Genomic DNA, 14,024 nt, shown 5'->3' with positions numbered 1-14,024 from the left:
ATGTTTTCATTGCAGATGAAATCGATATTGTTATTTAACATTTACTTTAACATTATAGGATATGTTAGGAATTAATAAAAGTTTTACAAAAATATACAGATAAATGTACAGTTTAACAATTTTCCGTTTTTGTAAAGCATTTTTCCTCCAATTAGGGAGGGGAAATTAGTTTACTTCCAAATACAGAAAGAAGTATAATTTGTTTAGTTTAATTATGGAAATAGTTTACATTTTATAAAAAATTATTGCTCTTTAAGAGTAATTATTATTATGTTTCAGTATCAGATTTAATCATTGGTTTTTTTAATCGATAAGTGTCCCTTAAAATCTGAAATATAAAATTATTTAGTATAGAGCAACATTTAATTACATGAATATGTATACATGAATGAAGTTCTGATTACCTTCCATTGTTCCATGTTTAGATACATCACGTTTTGAATGTTAGATCTTTTTCCTGCCATTACTTCAGTTGTCATGTCTCTAGAGCAGGGTTGAACAACAAGTATTCCAGATTCATCTGTTGACAAAGTAGAATTTAATAAATAGAAATCATAGTTTGTAATTGTCAAAACTAATATTACCTTTTGCTACTATTACCCTTCCATCTCGGACAAGAAAGGACATTTGTAAAATATTTTGAATAGTTTTTCCAAAATCATTTGGATGTAAAATTAATTTAAAAAAATCAAGAGGTTTGGAGTAGGTTTTATAATATTTAGAGATGATTTTGTTCATTTTTACAGTTTGTTCTGCACTTTCTTCTTCTTTTTCAACTGCCACTACTTTATCTGGTTTTTTTATTTGTGCTTGAGCTTCTCTAACTGTTGGTTTTCTTTTGTTAATTTCCTTTTTTTCTAATGGTACCAAAGTACCTAGAAATATGAAAGATAAAAATACAATACAATATCTTCTTCATATTAGTCATACAAAATTGTAACAGTAAAATTTGATAAAAACCTAGTAATGTGGTATAATGTGGTGTTCTTTTAAAACATTTTGTAACTCGTGATTCTAGAAATGACCAATCTGGTGTTTTTGATGTAATATCAGAACATTTCTTCATATATTCCACCTAAATTAATAAATAACTTATTTAAGAACAATAGTTGTTAACAAGAAAAGTACTTATTGATGCAACACGTACCAATTTTTCAGCAAATTCTGCTTGATTATATGAACATACAAATTTTGTCAAAGATCTTGTACATTGTTTTAAAATGTTAGAAGATATGCTCATCATTTCTGAATCCATTAATACCTCTTCTTGATTATGCACTAAAAAAATAACATATAAAATGATAAGAAAATATTTGAAGAAATCAAAATAAATCAAATGAAGAACAATACGCTTAAGAATTATATACCCTTTTCTTCTAAAGTTGTTTCAGAGTTTATATTATCTGTCTCTTCCATACATAATTCCAAAGTGTGTATAGTATCAGCATTAACTGCATCTTCTAAAAAATTTACATTGCGTATAATATATAATTTTTCTATAATGCATATTATTAAAAACCATACGTAAAGATTGTGCTCTAGTTATAATCCTCCTTAGAATCTCTTTGCGTTGTTGTGGTGATCGTGTAGACGACGTGCTATCGTTACAATTGTTACTATTTCTGGACATTTTGAGTTATTTTCTATTGAAAGACAATATATTTGCAGAACACAATGAGTAATTAACAAGGAGAAACAGTGTTTTCGTTATTTTTGTATACAATAACTATCTCCAAACCCAACACTAATTGACATTGATCTTTCATCATAGTGAAATAAACTGTACTAATATTTGGTAATATAGAAACTAGCCCCACTAGAAAAGAGCCACTGTATTTGTATTAGTATGTTGTATGATTATCTGTTTTACAAAATTATTTATTGAAAATGTATTTTTGAACATTTTTAATTCCTCTAATGATTCTTTCATGATGTAAATTAATGTAAAGTGAAAATAACGGAACGAAACTAGGAAAAAGAAAGTTTATGATATATAACTGTATACGAAGAACAGATTTGACATTTCGTGGTTACGAACATTAGTAAGCTTCCTTATAATAAAAAAATTAAAGAAACGGGCATGGAAAATACCTCGAATAAGGTATTACTTATAATTCTTTATTAATAAAATGCTTTGGAGATTATTAATTGTGTAAAATTATATTTTATAGGAAGAACAGAATAATCAGAATGATTCAGACTCTGAGGTAGATGAGGTAGAACCTAGACTCAAATACGTCAGAGTACGAAATGATTTAGAACATATATTACAAAATGATGCAGCTAGTTGCATTGCAGTACATCCTAAGGTGTGAAATATAATTAATACTACTTGTAAAAATTATATGATAAAAATAATGTTGTGTTATGAAGGTTAAGCATAGTAGAATGTATACATTATATAGTCGAAATTCTAAATCTTGGTTAATTTTTTGCATGACATACTACTATCGCTACATTAATGCTTATTACAGTAATTTAATCTTTGTTTAGTTCCTTTGTCTGGGTTCACACTGGGGTATGATACATCTTTTAGATCATCAAGGAAATAATATACAGTCTAAAAGTTTACAAGCACATACAGTTGCTGTCAATCAGATTTCTATAGACCATAATGGAGATTTCATTGCATCCTGTAGTGATGATGGAAAAGTTTTTATATATGGTCTTTATAGCACAGAGAATAATCATAATATGAGCATGGGTAGATTAGTTAAAAGTATAGCTATAGATCCAAATTATTATAAAAGTTGTAGCGGAAGAAGATTTATTACAGGTGGTTATTTTGTTTTATATATTTAGTTCTTAAATACATTTAAAAATTAGCTTCTCAGAGATGAAAATTATTTCTAGGGGATGATAAATTGGTTTTGTATGAAAAAACATTTTTATCCAGAATGAAACTAACTGTATTGTGCGATGCAGAGGGAGGAGTAAGATCAATTGCATGGATTGGACATTTTGTGGCTTGGGCATCTGATACTGGTGTCAGAATCTATGATTTAAATGCCAAATGTTCATTAGGTCTCATTAAGTGGACTAGATCTACTGAGTAAGTAGGAAAATGGTATGCAAAATTTTTATATGTTATTGAGGCTAAATTAATTCTTAATCATATTCTATACAGTGCATTACCAGAACACTACAGATGTAATCTTCGATGGTCAGATGATAGAACATTATTAATTGGTTGGGTTGACATAGTGCGAATTTGTCAAATTAGAAAGAGGTCGATACAGGAAATGGTTAATAGAGACCTACCGGAATTTGTGGTAGATCCAGGTATACATTTTATATGTAATAAAAAAGATATTATTAAATATATAAGAAATGGTAGACAATAATGATAAAACTTCAATTTTAGTTTCAACTTTCCAAGTGGACTTTTACATTTCCGGTATTGCACCTTTAGAAAATCAGTTAGTATTACTAGGTTGCTTGAAAGAATTGGATGAAGATGGAAAGAGTCAGAGACCCACATTACATGTTGTTGAACCAAAGTATCATGATTTTACTCTTGTGTGTGCAAATTCACTTACACTTCGTGGTTATAAAGAATACAGTTGTAATGATTATCATTTAGACTGTTTGAAAGAGGAAAACAGGTATTTAGTTCAATTCTACTAAATTTATTATATTAAAACTAATCTTATTTTTATATGATTATTTTTAGGTTTTTTATTGTCAGTCCAAAAGATATTGTTGTAGCTAGTTTATATGATGCGGATGACAGAATTGAGTGGCTATTGAGTCATGGAAAATTCGAACAAGCATTAGAGGCAGTAACATTAGATAATGGCAAAGATTGTAAGAAGTACACTTTTGTTTATGTTGGCCGTATATACTTAGATCATTTGTTAGCTTGTGGAAAATATGATGAGGCAGGAAAACTCTGCTCTAAAATTTTAGGAAAGGATAAAAAATTATGGGAGGAAGAAGTTAGTATCATTTTTTACTTTACAATGTCCCAGTTTCATTCATAGTTCCATTGAGTAATACTATTTCATTGCAGGTATATAAATTTGCAAGAGTTCACCAACTGAGGTCTATTTCTTCTTATCTCCCAAGAGGCGATGTCACGTTAGATCCATTGATTTACGAAATGGTTCTTTATGAATATTTGAAAATGGATCCTGATGGATTTCTTCAACTAGTCAAAGAATGGTCTCCTAAATTATATAAAGTTGCAGCTGTTGTAAATGGTGTTTTGGAACATCTTATCGTTGATAATCAACGACAAAATGTACTGTTAGAAGCTTTAGCTATTCTATATATTCATGATGAAAAATACGACAAAGCGTTAGCCATGTATTTAAAATTGAGACATAAAGATGTATTTCAGCTTATTAAAAAATACCATCTGTATAATACCGTTTACGACATGATAGAAGGTTTAATGGATTTAGATGCGGAACGTGCTATACAATTTTTTTTAGAAAAGGATGCAGTACCATCTGATATCGTTGTACAAAAATTGCAGCATAATCATCGATACTTATACTTGGTAAGATATAAAAAACAGATGTGAAATAAATATAATAATTTCTCTTTCATAATAACTACATTTCAAAGATGACTTATAACAGTATTTAGATGAATTAAATAAAAAAGATACAGAAGATAAATATCATGGATTGTTAGTCCAGCTTTATGCTAATTATTCAAGAGATAAATTGTTACCTCTTCTACGCCGTTCTAATAATTATCCAATACAACAAGCACTAGATATCTGTAGTCAGCGAAAATTTTATCCAGAAATGGTATATCTACTTGGTAGAATTGGAAACACTTCTGAAGCTTTAGCACTTATGACTCGAGAATTAAACGATATGCAGAGTGCGATCGCATTTTGTCAAGAACACGATGACGAGGAACTGTGGAATGATTTGATTATTTATTCTCTGGATAAGCCCAGTAAGTAATAATGAAGTGCTAATATTTTTAATATTTCATAAAATTATTATTAAATAATAAAATTATAATCCTTAATCGGACTAAATTAATTTGTTTCTTTCAGAGGCTATTACATTTTTGTTGCAAAAAATAGGCACATATGTTGATCCTAGACTTATGGTACAAAGAATAGAACCGTCTTTAGAAATTCCTGGTTTAAAGAAAGCTTTAGTTAAGATGATGTGTGACTACAATCTCCAAGTGTCAGTACAAGAAGGATGTAGAAAAATGTTATCCAATGATTATTTCAATTTACATGAAAGGCTAGTTAAATGTTATCAAAAAGGGATATTTATAGATGGTTAGTATTAAATAATTGTAATTCTAAAACGATTGCACAAATTTCATTTACGTTAATGATTATGGTCACATTCTATAGATGACCAAATGTGTGGAGCTTGCCATAGGAAAATAATTGTAAGAGGTATCTATTAAAATAATATGAATTATTCAAATATATTATTAGTATTACTTTAATTGCAATATGTTATTCATTACAGAACCAAGGAATCTAGTTGTATTTTATTGTAAACATTCGTTTCATGAAGATTGTCTACCAAATTTCGAGGTAGTGGTAAGTATTTTACTTTTAGTAAATAATTTAAGTAATTTAGAAAGTTTTTCAATTTTTTTATGTTTCAATCTTATTTTTTAGGAAAATTGTGTTATATGTAACTCGCAAAAAGATATATCTCCTAGCAGAAAATGATACAGGTAAACTTTAGTGTTAATAGAAAATATTCTTCATAAATTCAAATATAATCTGTAACTATGTGTTTTATTATTTTAGCTTTTGTAATATTTGATCAATAGTAGTACATTTAGTACATATTTTGAATACTTTAAGACATCCAGGACATATCGAATAAGACTGGAAATTAAAGAATTATATGATTGTTTTATAAATATAATACCGATATAAAATTGTATTATAAATACATATAAAATTTACTTTATGATCTCCACAAATTTGAATAATAGCTTGACATTGATCACAAGTTCTCTTTAATTGCGGTAAGATATCAGGCATAGAATTTATTGGAGTAGATACATCAAATTTTTCTTGATTATCAGGTGCAGTATTGTTTGAATCTTCCGAGCAGATAGATTTTGTAAAGCCATCAGAACTCTGAAATTGATTGTTTATTTTAATAATGAGCTTGTCTTCGTTATATAATTCAAAGTATTTGCCTTCATCTCATGACATTCCTCTATAAAAGATGTGGAAGAAAATTTCTTCAATGTGGTATAATCTATATAAAATCCACAGATACCGCAAAATGTATCCAACTTCTTTTCTGCTAGCTGTGATGTTACACTACTATCATAATCTTCTTTCAATGTACTGGTCTCCCAGGTCATTGGATTCTTTGCAAACGCTTTAAAATGTTGTATTGTAAAGTCTATCACGTTTTCAGGTTTTACTGTGGAGACCAGTAATTTATAAATAATATTAATACATTATCATAAAATACTGTGCATTTGACCTGTTTGAGAAGTATTGGTACAATGTTTCCGCAGTTGAAAAGATGATTACCAACTAATAGTGTTTGAACGTAATCTGCGATCAATTGCTTTATTTCTGGATGGTCAGCTAGATATTCTGTTTGTTCAGCAATTTTGGAAAACTATTGATGGTGTAAAATATGCATTTTATTTTGATAAATTATTCCACAGGAAAAATACTTAATATTTTACTTTCTTACTTTCATATCTAAATATTTAGAAAACATTTCAATATCTTCTATCCAGCAATCTCTGAGAGGAGTTTCTATTCTTATTGTTTTACTTCGGACATCTGGATCAGTTAATGGATTAATTTTTAATACGTATGGCACATCCAACCAATTATGTCGGAGTATTCTAGCTTTCGGAGTTAAATAAGTTCTTATAGTATGAATAGTTCCATCTTCTTTGCATATTTTACGTTCGATCGTATAAACATCTAAATAATGTCCATCTAATTCCATACGTTCAGCAGGAATACATATCTAATAGAGAAAGTATCTCGTTATTTATTTTAAATTTATCGGTACTCGTTCATATTTTCTTACATAGTTGGATTCAGCAAGATCTCCATCTATGGAAATGCTTTCAAAAGTTAATGTTCCCTCATAATTTATAAGCGCCAAATATCGCATAAGTAATATATTTACTCCTTCACTTATTAGGTTGCTGTTAGTGCAAAAGGATAAATCTTTAGTTTCAGTAGATTTATCGCACAGACAAGTGCGTGTCAATTTTACAGAGTAACAATTCTCTTCAATGCCTATAAAAATTGTTTTTTCATGCAGTCCATCTTCGTATATGAATCTGCAATATTATATAACATTAATATTATTATAGAAACACAGGTTTATTAAAATTAACCAACTCTGTCCTTTTTTCTTCTAGGCAGTGGAATTTCGACGTTGCCGAACTAATAATTTTTGACCCACCGAAATGACCATCAATAGACATCGAAGATTGCACATGCACTAAAAATTCCCGAGCCTTGGGCCCGATGGATTCTACCAGAATACAATAACCGCCTATTGGTTCTGTCTTCTTCATAGGTTCATTTTTTAAAGAAATTATTAAGGTCTCCCGGAAACATAAATCTGCTTGATTTACATCGTCTGAAGTACAAAAAGAAAGAAGCTGAGTATTTAGAACAGCATAATATTTTTTTCAAAAAAGAATTTACAGTCTAATAGTGAAAACGACATAGTTTATAAGTATCAAAAAAATTACATTCCAAATACAATTCATTTCACCAGCAGCGAATAAATTTACCAACTTGTACATTAGATATTTTTCTATATTATATTTTATTACGTACCGTTTTTTATGGACGTTTATTTGTTTTATTTATGGAATATCTTTATTCGTTGTTGGAGGAATTTAGTTAGAGCGAATTGTTTTAATAGGATATGGGGTGCAAACATTTTATTATAGTGAAAAATTTTTAACAGGTTCATTATTAATATTTACTTGTTTTGTTCAAAACTGATCGATCGTAAGTTCATAATTTATTGTACATACTAACGTATAGATTACGATTTCAGAATGAAATTATTTTACAATAAAACTTAGGGACATTATGATTTATGCTTTAATATGTACAGTAAGAAATTTGTCAAATTGTTACGATATATAATATTCTGTATTTTGTACAACAAGGTGCCATCATTGTATAAAATAATTTTGGTGTGTGTTCTGTGGTATTAAGAGATTTTATGAGTACACGATTTATCCATAATGTCACAGCTATACCTAAGATATTTTATCTAGGTCTCCATGTAAATATTGTGTCTAAGTTGCAGTGTAGAACAATAATAATGTGTAAAGTATAATTAATATATAAATTTTTTACGTCGCTTAAAAAGTTGTACGTTTCTGCGATAATTTGTCTACTTGTCTATTTATTAAAAGGCGGAAAAAGAAAATGGATTTACCAATTGAAAACTCAGGGATCCAATCTCGAATATCAAATAGTTTACATAAAATTTCTTCTGTATTCGACATGTTAACTTTTTTTATATTTCAATTTCTTTTATTGAAAAAAAGGGACAGAAGCAAGCTATTATCTTTTGTTTACATTTGGATTTGAAAGTAACTTCTCTATAAAGATACATTCTACATACAGTTGTAGAAATCATATTATATCATTGCACTACGCGTTACTTTATTAAAAGGATTATGAAATGAAGATTAAACGAGGAGTACCAAAGAGATTGTTAGACATTCATATCTGTGAACTACCGAAAACATCCGACAGTAATTTACCTAAATTACCGCCAAATGCAAGATTTTATACCCGCTGGAAACGAAGCTTTCAGAAAATTTTTCTTGTTTCTGTGGATCATCCGTTAACACGAAATTTCTTACGCAGTCTAGCTGCGATTGCTTTTGAAAAGAGAAGACATGGACGTTCTTTAACATGGTGGGTAATACATCCCTGTAGTGACTTAAGGTAATTTCAATTTTTCAGACAGTTTTCTTAGAATTGTGATGAAATTCAATCGTAACGTGTATTTATATTTATGTAGATATTATTGGGACCTTCTAATGACATTTATATACCTGTACATGTTCATTATGGTACCATACATTTTGGCGTTTCAGAGAGTAGCTAAAAGTTCTAGTCCAGAAAGTTGGGATCCAGTGCATCCTGCATACATTATCTGCATATTTGATATTGTACTTAATTTTATAACAGGTTTCAAATCACAAGATGGTCATGAAATTTTTCTAGATCCAGTTTTAATAATCCGGTAATCCATTAAGATCCTTTTTTTATTATAATTAACGAAATACTAAAACTATTGTTTTTATATAGGCATTACGTGAAAGGATATTTTTTTATCGATTTTATATCGTCGGTTCCATACATTTGGTTTTATAAAGATCGTATTTTACCTCCTGGGCCCAATTCAAATTCTATTTTACTAATTCCTGAAATTTTGCCGCTTATAAAAATTGCACGTATTTATACATTGCGTTTTTACGTGCGACAAATTATTGCAGTAAGAAATAGTCATAAGAGTGAACAAAACTTTGCAGATAGAAAAACAAATATATATATATATATGTGTGTGTGTATTATTTAATTATTATGTTGATACATAAAGAGAAATATCTTTCAGAATTTTGCAATTTCTCAAGCTGAAGAGAAGTCCATCTGGTTAGCGTTTTTGGTACTGTTAATATTTCATTGGTGTAGCTGTATAACACACATCTTTCCATTTATTATTGCACATATAACTGGCGTTACTAAAGAGGTATAAATTTATTTTTACTTTGAGCTTACTTTCTCAACTCTTCAATGACTGATTTATTGTAGAATTACAATCTATTGCAGAATTCAGATATGTTTCTGATTACTACCGGATTGTATAAGAAATCTGACTTTGATATTTATCTGACCTATTATCACATAGGTATGAGCAATTTCTTTGCATCAAGTTTCATAGAGTTCCATTCCTTGGGTAAATCCGATACAATAATACGTTGTATCTTATTGTTGTTTGGAAAAGGATGTACAATATATTTTATGGGTAATCCTTTTTTTTAACATAATTAATTTTTAATTATGCATTGAGAACAAATGTCTAATCATTTTTCATATTATAAGTCATAGTTTTACAATTAGTTCAATCAGCTGCAGAACCAGAATTAAAATATCAGCGAATTATGCATCAAGTGAAAGAATATATTCACGAAAAGAAACTTCCAGAGAATCTTAAGAAAAAGCTTATTGCTTATTATGAGTATCGTTTTCAGGGCAGTTATTTTAAAGAGAATGCTATATCCCGAACTTTATCAAGTTAATATACATACATATAGCTTGTATTATAGTTCGTATATAGCTTGTATTTCATTTGCTATTTGCATTTTCATATTTAGATCATTTGAATCAAGAAATCATGATCCACGGTAGCCGCGGATTAGTAGATATAGCGACCATTTTACATTCTTTACCACGCGCCATTATTGGAAATTTAATGGGTAAGATATAGAAAAAATATGTACATATGTATGTTTTTTTATTTGTGTGTTTATTTTGAAAGTTGTTTGGTTTTCTTTTATGATTATAATAATCTTTATAGGAATTTTAAAGCCGGTTATTTATCTCAACGAAGATATCATATATAAAAGTAGAACTGACGGTGACTGTATGTTCTTTATAGTCAGTGGAACCGTTGCTCTTATTACATTCAATGCAAAAGAAGTATATAAAATTCAGTATTGACATAGATTATAAAAAGTCGTTTTTCTTCCATATGACAGATACAATTGTTATTTTTTTTCGTAAGATATGTCACGAGAAGGATGGAGGTTATTTCGGTGAAGCAGCTTTAATATATCCCGATCGAAGAAGATTAGAAAGTGCAATTGCGTTAGAAGTATGTGAATTACTGCGCTTAGATCGCCGTGATTTCAAACGTATGTTTACTGTAACATCAACTTTTTATAAGAGATTGGAAAAGGTTGCTAAGGAAAGATATGAATTAATTACTAAATTAGGTATTAGTAGTAAAGATGTTAATTTGGAACCAAGTACGCCAAAACAAAGCAATGAAACTAGTCAGGAGAAAGAAGATATAAAAATTTAGGTTAATAATTAAGATAATAATATTGAGAGGAAATGACAATAAAGAAAATTGAAATATTAGATTAATCGTTTAAATATTTATACATTTTTGCTGTTTATTGTATTACATTTCATGTCTTTTCAATATTAAAAAGAAATAAATGATGTAACATTATTGCGAATTTACAAGTTGCATTTGCCTATATATTATACACAGTGTAGAGTACAACCTACTTCTTATACATATGTCGAGTGTCAGTCAGTCGCAACTCGTATTCAGTTATATGAGTTCGATTTATCAGCTCTTTCCAGTTTCGCAAGTCGCGAAATTTTGGTACTTTAGCAGAAGTTACGCGATGTAATTAATTTAATTGTAATATTAAAACATATAGGTTATAATAAGTAAATTGTTTCTTAATTTTTATTTTTAATTAATTCATTCCGAATAGTTGTAAAATAAGTAATTACAATTATCTGTCACTATCAGGTTATACTGTTGGTATTAATTTGTTGTACTTTACTTAATAATATCTGATTTTGTAATGATTATGTCTGATTATGTAATGTCGAAATGAAATCAATATTATTGAAATTAAATTTGTAATAAAATATTACGAGGTTAAATCTAAGAATTTGACGTGTTGTACACGTGGCCAAATACGTGTGTTATTTTACTTAATTGTTATTATTGTTGTTGGCAATGTTATTTTAAATTATGTTGTAATTTTAATATTTTATTTCGTATTTTATTTAGAGCAACAAACATGGTCGAATTAAAATGGGAGGAGAAGTATGAATTCATTACCAGAAACTTAGCTGAGTGGCTTGGTGATGAGAAACTTAAAAGTATTCTCAAACAACGAGATTTGAAGCTTTATTGGGGTACTGCTACAACTGGTAAACCTCATATTGGCTACTTTACACCAATATCTAAAATAGCAGATTTCTTAAAATCTGGTGCAGAGGTTACTGTATTATTTGCTGATCTTCATGCGTATTTGGATAACATGAAAGCACCATGGGAACTTTTAGAACTTCGTACTCAATATTATGAAATAATAATCAAAGCTATGCTTAGGTCTATAGATGTACCTTTGGAAAAGTTGAAGTTTGTTAAGGGAACAGATTATCAGTTATCTAAGTAAGTAATCATATATAATTTGCTATGATCATGCTATATTAATCATTTTTTATTAATCAAATATATTATAGGGAATATACATTAGATGTGTATCGTTTAAGTTCTATTGTAACTGAGCATGACGCAAAAAAAGCAGGTGCTGAAGTAGTTAAACAAGTTGCAAACCCTTTGCTCTCTGGATTATTGTATCCAGGTTTGCAAGCTTTAGATGAACATTATTTGGAAGTTGATGCTCAATTTGGTGGGTTAGATCAAAGAAAGATCTTCACCTTCTCAGAAAAGTATTTGCCATTGCTTGGATATGAAAAACGTATCCATTTAATGAATCCAATGAGTATGTATGCAATATAAAACCATTAAATATAACAACTTTAAGATTACTGTATACAATATATGAAATTGTATTTTAGTTCCTGGCTTAGCAGGATCAAAAATGTCTTCTTCTGAAGAAGATTCAAAGATTGATTTGTTGGATAATGCTGCAGCTATTAAAAAGAAATTAAAAAAAGCATTTTGTGAACCTGGTAATGTGAATGACAATGGAGTTCTTTCATTTGCCAAACATGTAATATACCCTTTATTAAAAGAAGGAGAAACCTTTAATATACAAAGGACAGCTGAATTTGGTTTGTGTCACTTTTATTATTCTTGGAATTTTTAGTAAATTTATTGTAATATAAATTTTATTATTTTTAGGTGGAGATATATCATTTGATACATTTGAGAATCTAGAGAATGCCTTTGCTAAAGAAGAAATACATCCTGGAGATTTGAAAAGTGCGGTTGAGGTTTATATTAATAGACTTTTAGATCCAATTAGGAAAGAATTTGAAGCAGATCCAAAATTAAAAAGTTTGTTGAGTAAAGCATATCCTCCACAAAAACCAAGTAATACTTTTTATATGAAATATGAACATTAAGCAAATTATAAATTTATATAATATTATAATATTTATATCAAACATCTAGAAGTGGTAGAGGAATTAACACCAGCTCGGTTAGACATCAGAGTTGGAAAAATAGTTGAAGTATCAAAACATCCTGATGCTGATTCACTTTATATAGAAAAAATTGATATTGGAGAAGCTAGTGGACCTCGTACAATAATCAGTGGACTTGTAAATTATGTACCCATAGAAGAGATGCAAGACAGAATGGTAGTTATCCTTGCAAACTTGAAACCAGCAAATTTAAGAGGTGTCCAATCTCATGGAATGGTTTTATGTGCTTCTGTGTATGTTTCAGTTGAATCAATAAATTTCTTTTATTACATAAATAATTTCTCTAATCATAATTTAATATGTAGGGATGAACCAGTAAGGCGAGTTGAACCATTGAGACCTCCACTTGATAGTAAACCAGGTGAAAAAGTCATTGTTGATGGATACGAAGATGGATCGCCAGACGATGTACTTAATCCAAAGAAAAAAGTATGGGAAAAATTACAGGTACGTTTATTATTTTTTATTTAATAAAGTAAAAAGGATTATATATTTTTAAATTACCAGAATTTAATTCTCTATACAGGTTGATCTTGTAGTAAATGGTAGTGGAGAGGCATCTTGGAGTGGAAACGTTTTACTTACTGCCAGTGGTGGAAAACTTACAGCTGACAGTCTTAAAAATGTAGCGATTAAATAATAATACTTCAGATGTCTAGGTATACATGCATTTTTATTTTCTACTTGTACAAAAATAGATTGAATCTCGATTTGATCGAGAAGTGCTTTATATTTAAAACTGCCATTTTTACTTTGTTTAACTGATTGCATTACTATTTTATATTTTTGAAATGTAAGTATGCAACACAAAAATAGATAAAAAGTGCATCCGTGTAAGGGATTTGATATATTA

At 29.0% G+C, this 14,024-nt stretch overlaps 5 protein-coding genes across 7 annotated transcripts; 2 read left to right on the top strand and 3 right to left on the bottom strand.

Annotated features, from left to right (window-relative positions):
- Nucleotides 1–193: 193 nt before the first annotated feature.
- Nucleotides 194–1,665, bottom strand: Nse4 (SMC5-SMC6 complex kleisin component Non-SMC element 1). The gene is made up of 7 exons (XM_069126748.1): nt 1,525–1,665; nt 1,368–1,460; nt 1,148–1,278; nt 961–1,075; nt 585–875; nt 405–520; nt 194–328 (listed from the first exon to the last, which is right to left on the bottom strand). The coding sequence occupies exons 1-7, from the start codon at nt 1,628–1,630 to the stop codon at nt 269–271; spliced, it is 912 nt and encodes a 303-aa protein (XP_068982849.1). The 5' UTR covers nt 1,631–1,665; the 3' UTR covers nt 194–268.
- A 296-nt stretch (nt 1,666–1,961) lies between these two features.
- lt (vacuolar protein sorting-associated protein light) lies at nt 1,962–7,486 on the top strand. 2 transcript variants are annotated; one of them, XR_011174959.1, is made up of 15 exons: nt 1,962–2,101; nt 2,172–2,309; nt 2,494–2,776; nt 2,854–3,052; nt 3,128–3,282; nt 3,365–3,605; nt 3,674–3,938; nt 4,013–4,504; nt 4,587–4,914; nt 5,018–5,254; nt 5,333–5,377; nt 5,454–5,527; nt 5,609–5,667; nt 5,744–5,967; nt 7,348–7,486. XR_011174959.1 is itself a non-coding variant. In XM_069126726.1 (14 exons), the coding sequence occupies exons 1-13, from the start codon at nt 2,081–2,083 to the stop codon at nt 5,660–5,662; spliced, it is 2,532 nt and encodes an 843-aa protein (XP_068982827.1). In that variant the 5' UTR covers nt 2,066–2,080; the 3' UTR covers nt 5,663–5,667; nt 7,348–7,485. The 2 variants fall into 2 exon arrangements, 1 of the variants encoding a protein (XP_068982827.1); XM_069126726.1 differs by lacking the exon at nt 5,744–5,967 and having other exon boundaries at nt 2,066–2,101; nt 7,348–7,485.
- Nucleotides 5,729–6,315, bottom strand: LOC138186678 (uncharacterized). Its single transcript, XM_069126760.1, is given in 3 exon segments — nt 5,729–5,824; nt 5,906–6,085; nt 6,088–6,315. Coding segments are annotated over 3 exon segments (498 nt in total). The 3' UTR covers nt 5,729–5,734.
- Nucleotides 6,228–8,460, bottom strand: LOC138187123 (ciliogenesis-associated TTC17-interacting protein). Its single transcript, XM_069127604.1, has 5 exons — nt 8,391–8,460; nt 7,328–7,571; nt 7,008–7,266; nt 6,660–6,944; nt 6,228–6,581 (listed from the first exon to the last, which is right to left on the bottom strand). The coding sequence occupies exons 1-5, from the start codon at nt 8,458–8,460 to the stop codon at nt 6,375–6,377; spliced, it is 1,065 nt and encodes a 354-aa protein (XP_068983705.1). The 3' UTR covers nt 6,228–6,374.
- A 164-nt stretch (nt 8,461–8,624) lies between these two features.
- On the top strand, nt 8,625–14,024 carry TyrRS (Tyrosyl-tRNA synthetase). Of its 2 annotated transcripts, XM_069126736.1 has the most exons (15): nt 8,625–8,908; nt 8,985–9,209; nt 9,275–9,461; nt 9,582–9,716; nt 9,797–9,992; nt 10,342–10,443; nt 10,545–10,666; nt 10,752–10,840; nt 11,766–12,170; nt 12,242–12,504; nt 12,581–12,796; nt 12,867–13,058; nt 13,140–13,404; nt 13,477–13,618; nt 13,698–13,833. In XM_069126736.1, exons 1-15 carry the CDS (start codon nt 8,640–8,642, stop codon nt 13,809–13,811), a joined length of 2,922 nt encoding a protein of 973 aa, XP_068982837.1. In that variant the 5' UTR covers nt 8,625–8,639; the 3' UTR covers nt 13,812–13,833. The 2 variants fall into 2 exon arrangements, with proteins under 2 accessions (XP_068982837.1, XP_068982836.1); XM_069126735.1 differs by lacking the exons at nt 8,625–8,908; nt 8,985–9,209; nt 9,275–9,461; ... (3 more) ...; nt 10,545–10,666; nt 10,752–10,840 and adding an exon at nt 11,209–11,387 and having other exon boundaries at nt 11,784–12,170; nt 13,698–14,024.

Source organism: Bombus flavifrons, chromosome 14 (assembly GCF_040668555.2).
Source record: "Bombus flavifrons isolate JBK064 chromosome 14, iyBomFlav1_principal, whole genome shotgun sequence".
NCBI classification, from domain to species: Eukaryota; Metazoa; Arthropoda; class Insecta; order Hymenoptera; family Apidae; genus Bombus; species Bombus flavifrons.
This window is presented reverse-complemented; position numbering and strand designations above follow the sequence as displayed.

Bases quoted from the DNA above. Each gene is read 5' to 3' on its own strand.
- Nse4 (XM_069126748.1), bottom strand. From the start codon at position 1,630: ATGTCCAGAAATAGTAACAATTGTAACGATAGCACGTCGTCTACACGA. The intron at 1,279-1,367 runs GTATATAATTCT...TTATTTTTTTAG, and splicing joins AACAACTTTAGAAGAAAAGG to TGCATAATCAAGAAGAGGTA. The intron at 521-584 runs GTAATATTAGTT...CTTTGTCAACAG, and splicing joins AAGGGTAATAGTAGCAAAAG to ATGAATCTGGAATACTTGTT.
- LOC138187123 (XM_069127604.1), bottom strand. From the start codon at position 8,460: ATGTCGAATACAGAAGAAATTTTATGTAAACTATTTGATATTCGAGAT. The intron at 7,572-8,390 runs GTAAATCCATTT...TTTGTACTTCAG, and splicing joins GATCCCTGAGTTTTCAATTG to ACGATGTAAATCAAGCAGAT. The intron at 6,582-6,659 runs GTAAGAAAGTAA...CACCATCAATAG, and splicing joins CTAAATATTTAGATATGAAA to TTTTCCAAAATTGCTGAACA.
- lt (XM_069126726.1), top strand. From the start codon at position 2,081: ATGGAAAATACCTCGAATAAG. The intron at 3,606-3,673 runs GTATTTAGTTCA...GATTATTTTTAG, and splicing joins TGTTTGAAAGAGGAAAACAG to GTTTTTTATTGTCAGTCCAA. The intron at 5,255-5,332 runs GTTAGTATTAAA...CACATTCTATAG, and splicing joins AAAAGGGATATTTATAGATG to ATGACCAAATGTGTGGAGCT.
- TyrRS (XM_069126736.1), top strand. From the start codon at position 8,640: ATGAAGATTAAACGAGGAGTACCAAAGAGATTGTTAGACATTCATATC. The intron at 9,210-9,274 runs GTAATCCATTAA...GTTTTTATATAG, and splicing joins GATCCAGTTTTAATAATCCG to GCATTACGTGAAAGGATATT. The intron at 13,405-13,476 runs GTATGTTTCAGT...TTTAATATGTAG, and splicing joins ATGGTTTTATGTGCTTCTGT to GGATGAACCAGTAAGGCGAG.